Consider the following 14,987-nt stretch of genomic DNA (forward strand, 5'->3'; position numbering starts at 1 on the left):
ATGACTGTTAACGACCTATCAGGGTTTTTCTTCACAACTAAAAACTCATATACAAAATGAAGTGAAAGTGAACAAATGTTGAGTTAATGCTATTTCTGCATTAACACCAAACAGTAAACTGCAACAAAACAAAACAAAAGAAATCAACATAACAAATAAATTCTGAAAATAAATCAAATTCATCAAGGGTTAAGTGGTCAAATACACTGTGTCTCAGTTTAGATTAGACCTTGACTTAATCCCACCTTTTAATAACTGACAGTCTAATACAATGGGACATGGCTATTTAAACAATTTACACACTGAACCCAGCTGTTCACATTTCAATCCCATGGTGTTCAGTGTGTAGCTTCCAAGCTTCCGCCACACTCGTTTTAGTCAGGGGGATTTGATGATCCCCACATGGCTGTTCACAAGTGCGCTCAGACGACATACATGGATGGGCACATGCAATATAGGCCAACAGGATTGAGTTTCACTCCCATGGTCTGTGCCCTGCAGCTCCATACACAAATCTATTAGGACATCTGTCAAAGCTACACCACATGGGCCTCCTGCGGGAGGCAGCATATAGCCTATAGCCTGTCAGTCAAACCTCTACATTAAATTCCTGATCCTGAGGAATAAGAGAGCTGTTGAAAAACAGGCGAGGGTGGATTTTTTATGATTTTGTTCTTTAATAAGAGGGCGGAATGAAAAAGAAATCATGGTTTAAAATATGCTAATGCAAATACTGTTTCAGTATGACTTATGAACCTCAAAAGCGTTTCCCTGCCACTTTCTGTTTTAATGTCAAAGCCCCCGTTCATGTTTTTCTTTAGACTGTACAAACTTTGTAGCAAAGATTTGAAAAACTAAACTCAAAAGATATAGGGGTTATATTCAGTTCATCATTGCAACAACCTCTCTCCCACACACTCCGTTCCAGGACCCGAACCAAAGCCGAAGCTTCGAGGGGATGTCAGAACGTTCCGTGTGTGGCTGGACCCGAACCAGTACCAGCAAGACATGACGAGCAGTATTCAGAGCGGCACAGAAGACCCCTATGAGACTTTCAACGTCATCATGAGACGCAAACCCAAGGAGAATAATTTCAAGGTTTGGACTACACCCTACTACCCTGAATCAGTTCGGATCAGCCCTCGCTGTAGATTCTTTCTGAGTGCTTTATTTGCAGGCCTTGAGCTCTGGTCCTGCCGACACCACATGAGCGATGCATCACACATATTATGCTCTCTTGGGTATTGGGGCCAGGGCAACTCTGAGATTACCACCCACTCAAGGCCCTCCCAGTGATCCCAATATTCATGGGACATGAACCCCTCTTAACTCTCACCTTCAAGAATCTCTTTGTGGAGGCACGCCAGCATTGTGTGGTGCCGTTTTTTTTTCTCTAGATAGACAGATGCCCTCAGCAGAACCCTGCAGTGTTTTTCTTAAACATATCAATCATCACGCTGGGATCATTGAAAAGTTTTGTGTAAAACTTAGGTTCAAAATGTTATTTGTCCTAAATTTTCTTCTTTTTTTACACGCAAGTGCATTTTTTTGTTATTCATCACATCATTTATTCAAAAGCTTCTCATTTTGGCAATGTCAAATCTGTTTTTCTGAATCTGCACACCCACTTCTGTCTTTCACAGCCCAAGCTGAGACAGATAATTTTGAAGTTTTTCCTTTTTTTAATGAATTTGAAAAGTGCAGGAACTAATGGGTATTCAGGAAACATTCCTCCCCGCCTTTGATGTGGGACAAAGATAAAAGTAAACATGTCTCCCTCCTCAATGCTTGATGCTCAGGGTATTAGACAGGTTGCAGCTCATTAAAATGTAATTGACAGACATACAAATTACCTGCTGTCCCACCAGCCCACAACAAAGCTATTCTTATCCAACCAAACCCCCTCACGTGGGATTGATGTCTCTTATATGATTTGCTTTACTCAGTTAAAAACTTTGGTGTCTGTTACGTACTTTTTTGATTCACTTCTTCAGGCGGTGCTGGAGACCATCAGAAACCTCATGAACACAGAGTGTGTGGTACCAGACTGGCTTCATGACATCATCCTGGGCTATGGCGACCCAGGCAGTGCCCACTACTCCAAAATGCCAAACCAGATCTCCACATTGGACTTCAATGACACCTTTCTGTCTCTGGACCATTTACAGTCATGCTTCCCAGGTTATACCATTAAAGTCACAGAGGAGAACCCTGAACTGCAGGTTTTCCCTTTCAGGTAAAAAAAAATATATAAAAATTAAATGACAGAGATGTCGACATGAGGTTTATGCACCTCAATTTCAGTAAATGTATTTATTACTTGGTGGTGTATAAATTACAAGCTTGATGTACTTATTTTTACAACTCTATATTAGTATCACTACAGCAGTCTTATAATGCTTATATCAATTCTATTTCTCTTTTATGCCTTAAATAAACCAGAATAAAGTTTCCCATCATCGATACGACAGAAAAAGGAAAGAAGAGGAAGGCTGATGAAGAAGAGGGAAACAAAGAGGCAGATAAGACCTTAATTGTGGAGCCTTATGTAACACCCAACCGTGGACCATATCCTTACAACCAACCCAAACGGTAAGAGGTCAAGACCCAGACTAAAACCCTTTCCCAGTTAACAAGATCATAAGATCATAGGACTTCAAATGTGTTTGGATGAATGCTTTGTTTTTTCAAGTCAGTGGACTGAATTACATAAATAGTTTCACCTTAATTAGCACTCAACCCAGAGCCTACAGTACAATAACAACCCCTGCAGTGATTGTGTTGATGTAATATTGTTTCTGTATCCAAGAGTAAATTACTTTAAAGAGGGAGCACTATGCTTTCCCTTATTTTGAATATGGATATAAAGTAACAATACCGGGCGTTCATACTTAACATGTACAAATTTTAAAACTACAGCCTATTCATCTGTTGCAGAAATCCTTAATTCTGTCTGTAAACTGCTCCAAATGGTTTGTTCTAAGAATAAAATAAGATTTTTATGAGACTTGCATAAACAGTGAGCTCATCCCATAATAATCTACAAAGTGGTTCATGTTGGAGGTGCACGTCTCAAACACCAAAGTCCGCCCAAACCTCTGTCCCTGGCAGGCCTCAAGGGCTGGCCAATCAGAGGAAAGGGGGTTTGTGTAGAGGGGAACCTTAAAGAGACAGCAACAAAACTAGTATTTCAGACAAAAGTTGAAATAAGGGTTTTCTAAAGCACTGAAATGAAAAACATGTAAAGCTACTAAGGGGGTTCCATAGTGACAGTATAGAGCCGAAAAAAGCACAGTACCCCCTCTTTAAATCTTTAATCTCTATATTTAACAGTTATTAGTGGTAAAATAGTTGTTATTGGCACTCCACACTGAGCCCGTCTAGTTTTTTCATGTTTGTGTCCATAGTCACCCCTCAAACTTGTTCACATGTCTTGTGTTACTATTTCAGTTTTCATGTTGTTTGTGCAACAGTTATGGCTGGAACTTTTAATACAATTAAATGTGAACAGAAAAGACTTCAATACTCCGGTTCCTAATTATAAGACCATGTCTTAAATGCCCTTTGTGAAAATTTGACATTAATCTGGGGTGTATTAGCATTTCCAGTTTTCACTTTGATATTTAAATGTTGATAACGATTCCCTGAGGAAACCCCAGCATTAAAATTTTTAAATGTAATCACAAAAAAACAAGACTCATTGTCCCATTTCCTTTTTAAACTCAAAATAGCATTCTGTAACAAATGATTTTACCTGACATGGTTATTGAGCAGTCCCTACTTACGCCTGATTTATTCATACAAGCAATATAACTTTCTTACAGGAACACAATTCAGTTCACTCCTACTCAGATTGAAGCCATTCGAGCCGGGATGCAGCCAGGACTCACCATGGTAAGGACATGAGTATCTGATGTTTCATTATATTCCTCATATGAGTTTTAAAACTCAGTAAGACAAAGAAAGAAAGAAAGACATAATCATTTTATTTAGGCTACCAAAGCAGAAGCCTGATCCTGCAGGCACATACTGCTCCAGCTTGCTGTTATATCATTTGTATAGATACACCTTGTTCATTCCAGCTTCCTGTCATCATTTCAAGAGAAATATATTACACAGCTTTGACAAAAGTGCCACTCTGATACAGTGATTGGAAAACTGGCAGAGGGGTTTGAGTTATTTATTGTGCTGCCAGCCGTGGTAAGCATGGCAAGAGGGCTATCAACAAAGTCGTAAAACAACTCTGTATGCTTGCCTTTCTCCTTTCCCTACCTCCTCTAACCTTCCTTCTTGGCGTGTGTCATGTCATTAGCAACGGAACAAACACAAACTACCTCCTGGCTTGGCTTTCATGTAGGAGCTGATTACTGATAGATGCAGGAATATCTAATTGTGTTTACTCATTTAGCTGAAACAGTTCACCTGAGATACATAAACTAAAACCAACCTGTTACATGAACGGTAAATTCAATGCTTTTTTTTATTACAAAGTAGATATGAGGCTCAAAATTGTAGTTAACTACCTGGAGAGACAAAGAAAAGAAGGATTGAAATTTCTGATATCCTCTCATGACTTTTTCCTGTTTCAGTTGCTCTCTGTATATTTTCTCCTCTTTAGAGTTGCTGGGTCTTGGCATGCCTCACGACACCTCAGCCTTGTTGCTCTGTGTATATCTTTGCGTGGCTAGCACTGCAGCACCAGCCTAGCCTGTTCTGACATGCCCATGGCCAAACTGTCACAACCACTAGGATATCCTAAAGGAAAAGGACTTTGTCCTGCGACTGAACTCCATATTGTGCTTATATTCTTCCATCTACTAAAACTCTGTTTTATTCATCCTCCCCCCCCTTCTTCTCTCCTTGCTGTGTTTCAAGGTTGTTGGACCACCAGGAACTGGAAAGACAGATGTTGCTGTTCAGATCATCTCAAACCTCTATCACAACTTTCCAGAGCAGAGAACCCTCATCGTGACACACTCAAATCAGGTAAACTAGTCACATAAGATCACTGCATGCAGCACTTCTCTTTCCCTGACAAAGTTACCCCAAACTCTGCTTTAGGGAGGGCTTAGAGCTTTTATTCAGATCTGCCCATTAATCAGCTGATAGTGATATTCAAACCACGGAGGAAAAATTAAAATCAAAGCTCTCTTGTGCCCCGTCCTTCTCCCCTCGGCATTTAATCATAAAGTAATCTGCTGGTGTTTTACTCTGGTGGAAGCTTGCCAAACAGAACTTTATCCACAAGAAGCAAAATTAAAAAGAAGGATGTAAAAACCCCTACTGTCTGAAATTTTTCTCATCTTCTCTTCAAAATTTTAAGCAGAAAAGTGCTTCATGGCCTCAAAATGCCTTTAAAATAGTACACATTATTGTGAGATTAACCTTCAAAAGAAAAAAAAAACGATGTTGATTTAAACATAATAAGCACCTATTCTGACACACAGTATAAAACACAACCTCTGATGTTTTGCTATGCTTCACTTTATCAACCTCATTGGCACAAGTGTTGAGATGTTTAACTTTGTTTTTTTCAGAGGTTTTTAGCCACATATGCCTTTTCTAGATGTAAAATAAATCTTTAATTTTTTTGTTTGTTTTGGTCAAGTTAAGAACTGAAACAAATGTAAGAGCACTAGAAAAACAAAACATTGAGTGATAACAGCTGTTTATGGTGAAGTACGGTTGATAGATGACCAATTATACACACTGTTTACTTGTCATGATTTATTCTACAACAGGCTCTGAACCAGCTGTTCGAAAAGATCATGGCTCTGGATATAGACGAGCGCCACCTCCTGCGTCTTGGCCACGGAGAAGAGGAGCTGGAGACTGAGAAGGACTTTAGCAGGTGAGGACAGCCGGGGACAGGTGGAGAGGCCACACACACAGACACTCAAATGTTAACCCGCAGTTATGTGCCCCTAAACAAACAAAAATGCAAATCTTGGAATTGCAACAACTTGGATTGAGGTTGGAATTACATTCAACAAATGGTTGCATACTTTATTTGCAAATAAACTTACAGTTAATTTAAAGAACATAACACAGATATGTGAACCAAAATATTGCAGCTGTCCACATAAATAGTTAGTATGTCACAGCACTATTTAATATTCCCATGTGCCGGGCCAAAGACCTGTTTTATCTTCATTAGGCATCACTGACCTCTGAGGCTTTCATACCACTGTAAGGGATCTCTCCCCACAGCTCTGCACTCACCAAACCCTATCTGATCTCAGCTCAGTCTGACTTCATACTTATTCTTTGTTATTATGTCATCAAAAAATTGTTTTTCAGCCCTACAAAGACAGGAAGATTTATCAATATAAAATAAAAAAAACCCCGGAAACTTAAAGAAGTTTTCACAACACTTGAGTATAACTCAAATAATAAATGACACACTGAGGTGTATGTTTTGATTGCGTGACTGTAGACACTTAGAACCACTAAAACTAAAAATATCTTTATCAGCAAAACAAAAGTAATACAAATAAACCTGATTTAATGTTCAAATAGCAAAATGTTACAGCTTTAGTATTGTAAGCACTCTCCCAGCTGAGGCATACATCAGGGCTTGAAATGAATAATTAATTTACATAAACATGACTGAATTATTAAATGAATAAATACATGAATAAATACGTAATTTCATGAATAAATACATCAAGTTACAGGTTTTTAGGAGAGTTTTAATGTGCATTTTTTTAATATAAAGGAGCCCTTATACAAAACACTGAGAGCTGCTCGTCCCCGCAGAGCACAGGGGGCAGGACACAGAACAAATGGCCTCAGACAAGAACCACCAGAGTCCTTTTAAGGAAGCCCCAGTAGTTCCCAGCTCGCTCACCACCCTCTTTGTGTAAAAGAGTGTGTGTGTGAGTGTGTGTAAGTGAGTGTGCCTTGAAGGATAGTGACTCAGTCCTTACTACTGAGACACATTGAGATAGAAAAAGAGACTTTGGGGGTGAGATCACTTTGAGCATTTATGACGGATTTTGGAAAGAGAGATTATCCAAGAAAACCCAAAACATTTACAGTTCTACATGACTGCCGCTGTATGTGACACAACTGTTTCATGAATCAGCCTGGTCTGTTTTTCATGTTACCAGCAGAGCTTGTTTGTCAACTCCTGCATTTAATAATTCAACGCTATTTAATATTAACTACATTTTCATGCTGTTACTATTTAAAGTTTTCATATAACCTACATTGTTAATTACCACCTCATCCATCTGTGGCACTGAGCACCTTAGAGCAATTAGCAACATTCCCAGAGGAAGAATCATGGAGGGGTGATGCCTGTCCTTCACTTGATGAATCCTCTGTATGGTCACTCCTCAGTTTGACTGTGTGATAGTAGTACGGTAAGATGGAGCTTGAGCCTGCACATGGAAGCAGTCTGTTGCATTTCTGAATTATGCAGCACACACAGACATAAAAGAAAGAGCTTTAGCTTGCAGCATTTAATATGTTCCCGCCTGCTTGGCTGCCTCAAAACAACATGCAGACTCCACACTCCTTCCACCCTGCTGACACCAGCGAGCGGAGAGAGCCAGAGCTTTAATTAACGCTGTATAGGATATGACAAAATGGAAGGCAGTGCTTCTCCAAACGCCTAACAAAGGCAAAGCTACAACGCCATTAATTAACAATGCCTCCCTGCATTTCATGATGAGTTTTGTGCAGTTTTAATGAGGTTTCAAGGATGCAAGGGGGTTGAGCTTTGGGATAGATTTTTCTGATATATCCCAGATGCATGTTGTGTTCAGAATGGTCTCAGCTTTTAGCTCAGCTGCTGTAGTAAACGTTCACACCTGTGTTCCTACTCTGGGTTTTCTGTCTCAGTAGATGAATACAGGTCGTCATCCTGAGAACAAGGTCACCCCCTTTTTTGTATAATTTTATTCAGGCCAAACAGGCAGAGTGCTGTGATTGTCTCTGAGTCATCTGCTGACTGAGGATCTTTGCACAGAATTTAAAAATAGATCTCACCTCCAGTATGTGACCCTGTGACCCTCCTACTTCCTGTCGTCCTGTGCTGTGCGTGCTGCGTTTCTTGTCGCCACCTGATAAATGCTCTTAGTGGTATTGTTTAGCTGCATAACAGAATGCAGGATAAATGTAAATAAACCTCTTTGTGAGTCAAAGTCTGACACCTGTGCCCTATCAGGTCATACTGACAATATATTTAACATATTTACTACAATCCAAAACTGTATGTCCTCAAATGACCCCACTCTCTATCATCAGTCCCTCTTCCATTTGATTGTGGAGTAACTGGGCTGTACTGTGTTTCCAGATATGGAAGGGTCAACTACGTCCTTGCAAGAAGACTGGAGCTCCTCAGAGAGGTGGGGAGGCTGCAGGAGAGCTTGGATGTCCCAGGAGATGTCTCCTACACCTGTGAGACAGCAGGACACTTCTACCTGTACCAGGTAAGACTACCCTTTGGTGTACAGGGGGAGCAAAAGTATTTTATATTAATCTCAGTGTTGCATGTGCTATGCTTCTTTTACATTCATGTTGTGCACAAATATTTAATCAAGCTTAAAAATAAAGATTTTAAACGACCCTCTCTCGGTTCCTCCGCTGTGAATTTTGTGTTTGGGTTGTATCATTGATTTACAGAGACTTGAAGATGAGTTTTGGAATAGTTTGGAATTGATTTGTGCATTCTCAAGGCACACACATGCCAATCAAATCTAGACAGTGTTCAATTTTTTTATTCCCCAGACCAACAGCTTCTTTTTTGCCTAAACTGTGAGCACTCGTATTAAGATTTTGCTGCAGTTGATACCAAAGTGCATTTCTGGGATTTTGTGGGACCCATCATAGACATCATGGACATTTGTTACATGAAGAATTGTAGAAGTCATATTCCACATCTCCTTTTCTTCAACATAATGTTATGCTGTTTTTGATTGACAACACTAATATCTGGAAACAATGCAAAGATACCAGTGAAGATACTGTTGAATAAAGCGGAGTACACCCTAAAGCTGATATCTGCCGGCTGAGTCAGAGCTGTATTAAACACTTGAATATCATTACTGTTACCATAGCTCTGGTGTAAGAGTTCATTTCAGAAGATGTGCATGGTGACAACTTTGCACCTTGCCAGAAGTCTGTCAGTTGTCTCTCTCACATACACAACTGTGCTTCCCTGTGAATTTGGTGCTGCATGCAGATTGGATCCACAGCCCACGCTTAATTTTAGCTGAGATCTTGTGTTTGTTTTAGCTCTGAAAAAAACCTGCTGACAGTGTGGTTCTGTGACATTTGAAGATGTAAATGTCAAGAAGTTATTAACAGGGTGAATCTGTCACTTTTAGACGACTATTCTGGCAGTGATCAGAGAAATGAGTATCAGTACTGAAATATTGATAAGGTCCTTAACAAAGGGTGATGCTGTGGGTTTCCAGTTGTGTGACTGTTTGTATTCTGGGTTGGGCTTACCAAGAAAAACATTCGGCAGGTGTTGGCTCATTTTCCCAACTTGATAAAACTTCAGCTAAATACTATATTTGCCTAAAGTAATTGCCTCCTTGGGGTAACATTAGCGATCTCACCCACATATAAATCAGAAGCCTAAATTTAGCAGCTGCACAAACCTCCTCAGTGTGCTTTTCATCCAACTGCTTGAGTACCAGTAACTCAACATCTAAGAATTATAATATAATATAATTTTGGTGTCAATAAAACCTCTCTGTTTCCATCTTTGAGAACTTAACATGTATCCATACTTCTTTTTGATTGTGGCCTTAATCATCCGTACAAACAGACACTTAGTATGCCATTAACTGAAGTCCTGCAGCAGACTCATTAATGTTAAAGATCTTCTTCATAGGGTTATTTATGGAACTAGGCCACCCTGCTGTTTGCTTGTGGCTGGTTTATTAGGTGCCCAGCAGGGGCACCTGTACACAAGTGAGGCTATCTATTCTTGTTTGATCATTTATGTGTAATGTGATGTTCTCTATGATCAGATTAATACAGACAAAATACGACAGGCATCATTTGAGCTTCACAGAGCCATACAGAACACCCACTGTGCACTCAAACAGCAGTTTGATAGACTCTAAGTGGGGGCTTGTGTTGTGGACATATCAGAAGATACCTCAGAAGTATTCTGTTTGCAAAGGATATATCAAGTAATTAATTAACCAGAATTTTATTAATATTTGAACTCTGTGCTGCCATAACTCTGAAGTGTGAAGAGATGTGTCTTTTCTGTCTAGATAGCATTATTACCAGCCACACATAATAACTGGTTCCACATCTTCTCTTTCTTCACACCAGGTGATCTCTCGCTGGGAGGAATACATGAGTAAAGTCAAACCAAAGCAGGGAAAGAAAGTGGATGTACAAGCAGTGGCCGCACATTTTCCCTTCCACAAGTACTTCTCCAATGCCCCTCAGCCTGTGTTCAAGGGTCGCTCCTATGAAGAAGACATGGACATCGCAGAGGGCTGCTACCGTCACATCAAGAAAATATTTACCCAGCTGGAGGTGAGAATGAAACATTACACTGAAATGCACTCAGCAAATTAAGTTAAAGTCAACATTAAATTCAACCATCTCTAGATTACTCGAGATGGATGTACCTCTGATACCCTTTTTTCTAAAACGTAAATCCTCTGTGTTGTTAGCTGCTTTTCATGACAGTCTCTGACTGTCTGCCAGCTGTGTGTCCAGGTGTTGCACGCCGCTGCAGTGACAGGTTGTAGTAGATTAACAGCAGTTTGTCTGACACTGTGTTTTTATGGAGGTGTCTGCTTTAAAGCAGCTCCTCAGTTTCATTTGAATGTCCAAATTTTAGCCATCACCACTTTTTGCTTCAGTTGGGATAGTGCATCATTACATAAGATACTTACTTGTTATTTCTAGCATGATTGCCCACCCTTTTGAGAAGATAAGTGGTGCAACAAAGTGATGAAGGGTATTACCTCTTATCTTTTACTCCCTCAGTCGATCTTTTCTCACACTGTTTAGGACTCACCAGCACTGAGCTGAATGCGTTATCATTCCTCCTCGGCCCATCTAGTATTTCTACAGGGCTAACAATAACATTTCAGATTTATGGGAACACCAAGAAGGCCTCCGAAAAGCAATAAAGAAGTTATTGGCTGGAGGTAATATCCCAACACGTGTGGTGACCTTGATTTATCTGGCTGGCCTCTGTATCTCTGCATCACAGCACCTCTCCCTCCTCCCTCAGCCTCACCCATGCTGCAGTGAAATCTGTACACCCATTAAGAGGTATCGCTGCCTGCAGCGCAGGGAAGACAAAGCAACATTCTGCTGATGTGTGTGCTTTTTCAGACATAAAGGCATTTTGGATAGTCAGTCATGGAAGTATCCTGTTAATGAATTGCTAGACGGACAGATGGACAGGGACATTGTGTGTCTCCTGGGCTTCTCCTGTACAAACATCCCCTCTGCATGTTTCCTCCTCTGCACCCCCACTGCTGTTTACTCCTTTTTATTTTTTTCTTTCTTCTCTGTGTCAGTGAAACCATAGCGTCTCAATTTCATCCCTGGACTGCTCTGGAGCCACAGGGGTTAAAAATAGAGCTCATCAATATTGCATGTTTTGATTGGTTTAATATTAATGCTAAAATAGTATCACATTAAATATTTAGACCTCAGTGCTGTCCAAGTCTACTTCTCCTACCCTCTTTCCCTCCTTTACCCCTACACAGCCAGTGTGGCATCCTGATAACAGCATGCTTGTTTACCCATATTCCTCCTCTGCGCCTGCCCACTGCGTGGAGATAATAGTGCCACGATATCTGAAGTCTAGAAGGAACTGATTTGTGTTTTCTGTGAAAGCTGGCCCTGTGTTTGTTATTCCGGTCTGCACTGAAGTTCTCTTCAGGTATCAAACAGAATCTACACCTAGGACTCTCCCACAGAGCAGCCATGTGTCTGACTGATATCTGCTGCACTGCATCATGGGAAAGGAGCAGACTGCAGTTCCTAATAGAATAGAAAGCAGAGGGATTATATTTTAATATTTTGATTATAAGCCAGGTGGGTCCATCACTTTTTATTCATTTATGACTGTCTTGTTGGGAGTAATGGGCCATCTCCAGGGAAGGAGAGGAGCTATTTTGGTGTAAGGCTTGGGACACTCAGTTTCTGTTTTTTAAATGTAGGTTGACAAAGATTTATTGGTTGTGTATCAGAAAATTGAACTCTGCTTTTTTTTCCTCTTGGAGGTGTAATTATTTCACCGTGGTTAATCATCTTATCCATCACCTCTGACAGTAGTCATCTATCATTGTGTCTGTTTATCATTGAAGTTTCACCTCACAGCCCCTCTGTGTCAAAAAAACAAAACAAAAGTTGACTCTGCAGTTTTGAAGTCTAACAGATAAGTTTTTATTAGAGTTGAAAGTATCCAAGTATTTGATATTGATATTTCTTATGCTTTGCTTTTTGGGGATGCACCAACAGGAAAATTTTAGCCAATGCTGATTTCTTATATTAATATTGCTGTTATGGCCGATAACCAATATTTACCAGTATCAATGATGGTTTAAAAAAATCAATCTGAGATGATCAAATTGTAAATATACTGGAAATCATGCAAACTGATTTTTTCAATATCTCTCTTTATTTTCAAACTTGTTTTCCTAGTTCACTTTTCTTAGGTAGTTTTGGTGATTACATTGTCATTGAAAACAATATTATTTGGGTCTTGAAAGATCCTTTAAGATGCACTAAAAATGGCTGGCAGCTAATGAGTAAATGTTGTCCCACTTTTACACATTGGCTGATGCCCATATGTTAAAAAATGATCAACATCAACCGATACCGATATTGATATATATGATATATTGATATGTGTGCATCCCTAATTTTCTTTACTTCCTTTCCAGGTGTGATTTTAAGAATCCCCCTGTGGAATATTACATCTGACTCTTGCTTTCTTTCTTGTCTACCTCTGAAGGAGTTTAGGGCCTTTGAGCTGCTGAGAAGTGGACTGGACCGTTCCAAGTATCTGTTGGTGAAGGAAGCCAAAATCATTGCTATGACCTGTACTCATGCTGCACTCAAACGTCATGACCTGGTGGAACTGGGATTTAAGGTAGACTCTTCAAAGTCAAACTAACTTGACTGGCATTTCGTGTTGATTTTGTATTTTTTTCTGAACTAATTCCTCTGTTTTTTAGTACGACAACATCCTGATGGAAGAAGCTGCTCAGATTCTGGAGATCGAGACCTTCATTCCCCTCCTGTTACAGGTAACTCTTTCCTGTTTAAGTTCAATAAGTCTGAGTCTTAGTTCAGGGCTTGACCATCTACTTCCTGACTTTCTGTTTTAGAGTCTGACTGATGAGCTCCAAACACAGTAATGGTGCTTGTCTTTGGTAGTTGTGCCTAATTGTCCGAGATAGTGCTAATGTCTGTTTGCAGATGAGATCATTAAACACATCAGCCCTTTTAACAACCTCACCGCAGTGCCGATCTTTATCTCTGTATGTCTAGTGAGCCACAGTTGGAGGGCTCAGCAAGGTGTACCTCACTGCAAAAATGTAAAATCCATCTTTTCCCCTCTCTTCTATAACTCTAATAAACCCTCATCAGTGATTAAATCAGGACTTGAGCTGCACTGGTTGCTTTATCGAATTTGTCTGAGCTACAAATGAACTACATCTAATGGGTTGGGTCTGGGAGCATGATGTACACTAAAAAACTACCCAGGTCATTCATTGCTCTCCTGAAAATAGTTTTGTAATGCAGATCTCATTTCACGCAAACGATATAACATCATTAAGTCTCTGGACTATACAAAATTGAATCAAGTTAGATGACATACACTAGCAGTACAGTACTGATCATTCATGTAACGTGTTTTTTTCTGCTCAAAATAATATTGTTTTGAGTATCTCTGAAACAGGCATTGGGTTTACTTCCTTTCTGTCGTCCCCTCTCTGCAGAACCCAGAGGATGGCTACAGCAGGCTGAAGCGTTGGATCATGATTGGAGACCACCACCAGTTGCCCCCTGTTATCAAGAACATGGCCTTCCAGAAGTACTCCAACATGGAGCAGTCTCTCTTCACCAGATTTGTGCGCCTGGGAGTCCCCACCATAGACCTGGACGCACAGGGTCGTGCACGTGCAAGGTGTGCACCCCAGACAGAGCTATGCTTACTAGCTTTTACTGCAGTGATTTCAACTGTTTTAACTTATTGTATCCTGTTTCGCAGCTTGTGTAACCTGTACAACTGGCGCTATAAACACCTCGGGAACTTGCCTCATGTCCAGCAGCTGCCTGAGTTCCAGGTCCCGAACCCTGGTCTGACCTTTGACTTCCAGCTGATTAATGTGGAGGACTTCAATGGGGTTGGAGAATCAGAGCCCAATCCTTACTTCTACCAGGTTAGTATGAGTAAATAGCAATGTTAACACCTACAGACAACAGCATACCAAGAATATAAAACAGGAAAATTGACTTCATGTCTCTGCCTACTGGTTATATTCAGTGTTCTGAGTCCTTTGCAAAAAACAGTTGTGGACTGGACGTTCAAAAATCTGTCAAAATACAAGCCATGCATTTATGAGACGGGTAATTAGCTGAGGGGTCATTTGCCTGCAACAGGTGTGTTGTGGGTCAAGTTCTCACTGCCCCCATGTATCTCTCTCATTTTCGTTGATAAATTCAGTGCGTGTTGGTGACAAAACCACAACCAGCTTCTGAGCGAACATATTTTCTATATTTACCACCCCTACTTTATTACTGTTTATAGCTCTGTGCCTTCAGCTTGTTTTATCCTAGTTTGGTGATCTTTTGGACACATTTAGCCAGACTCTCTGTCCAACATGCACTTGTCATTGCAGGTACATTCAACAGTCCTCATACTGTGTCCACAGCACTTTCACTTGAAGCCAGGGATTAAAAATAGAGTCATAGTATGGACAAAAAGAGTGTTTTCCTTTTACTTGACTCAAACTAAGACTAGATCTAAAAAAAAC

The 14,987-nt window shown here is 40.2% G+C and overlaps 1 protein-coding gene across 2 annotated transcripts in view; it reads left to right on the forward strand.

Annotated features, from left to right (window-relative positions):
* aqr (aquarius intron-binding spliceosomal factor) overlaps positions 1-14,987 on the forward strand; it is a 54,987-nt gene that overhangs the window by 20,579 nt on the left and 19,421 nt on the right. For both annotated transcript variants that reach the window (XM_074692013.1, XM_074692014.1), the window contains exons 20-31: positions 929-1,098; positions 1,995-2,236; positions 2,443-2,592; positions 3,825-3,894; positions 4,876-4,986; positions 5,742-5,851; positions 8,303-8,438; positions 10,303-10,512; positions 12,959-13,096; positions 13,182-13,253; positions 13,950-14,137; positions 14,222-14,393. In XM_074692013.1, the coding sequence (XP_074548114.1) occupies positions 929-1,098; positions 1,995-2,236; positions 2,443-2,592; positions 3,825-3,894; positions 4,876-4,986; positions 5,742-5,851; positions 8,303-8,438; positions 10,303-10,512; positions 12,959-13,096; positions 13,182-13,253; positions 13,950-14,137; positions 14,222-14,393 (1,769 nt within the window). The remainder of the gene's footprint in view (positions 1-928; positions 1,099-1,994; positions 2,237-2,442; positions 2,593-3,824; positions 3,895-4,875; positions 4,987-5,741; positions 5,852-8,302; positions 8,439-10,302; positions 10,513-12,958; positions 13,097-13,181; positions 13,254-13,949; positions 14,138-14,221; positions 14,394-14,987) is intronic.

This window comes from Halichoeres trimaculatus, unplaced genomic scaffold (genome assembly GCF_033239565.1).
Source record: "Halichoeres trimaculatus isolate MK-OKI-2021-1 unplaced genomic scaffold, fHalTri1.1 fHalTri1_scaffold_17, whole genome shotgun sequence".
NCBI classification, from domain to species: Eukaryota; Metazoa; Chordata; class Actinopteri; order Labriformes; family Labridae; genus Halichoeres; species Halichoeres trimaculatus.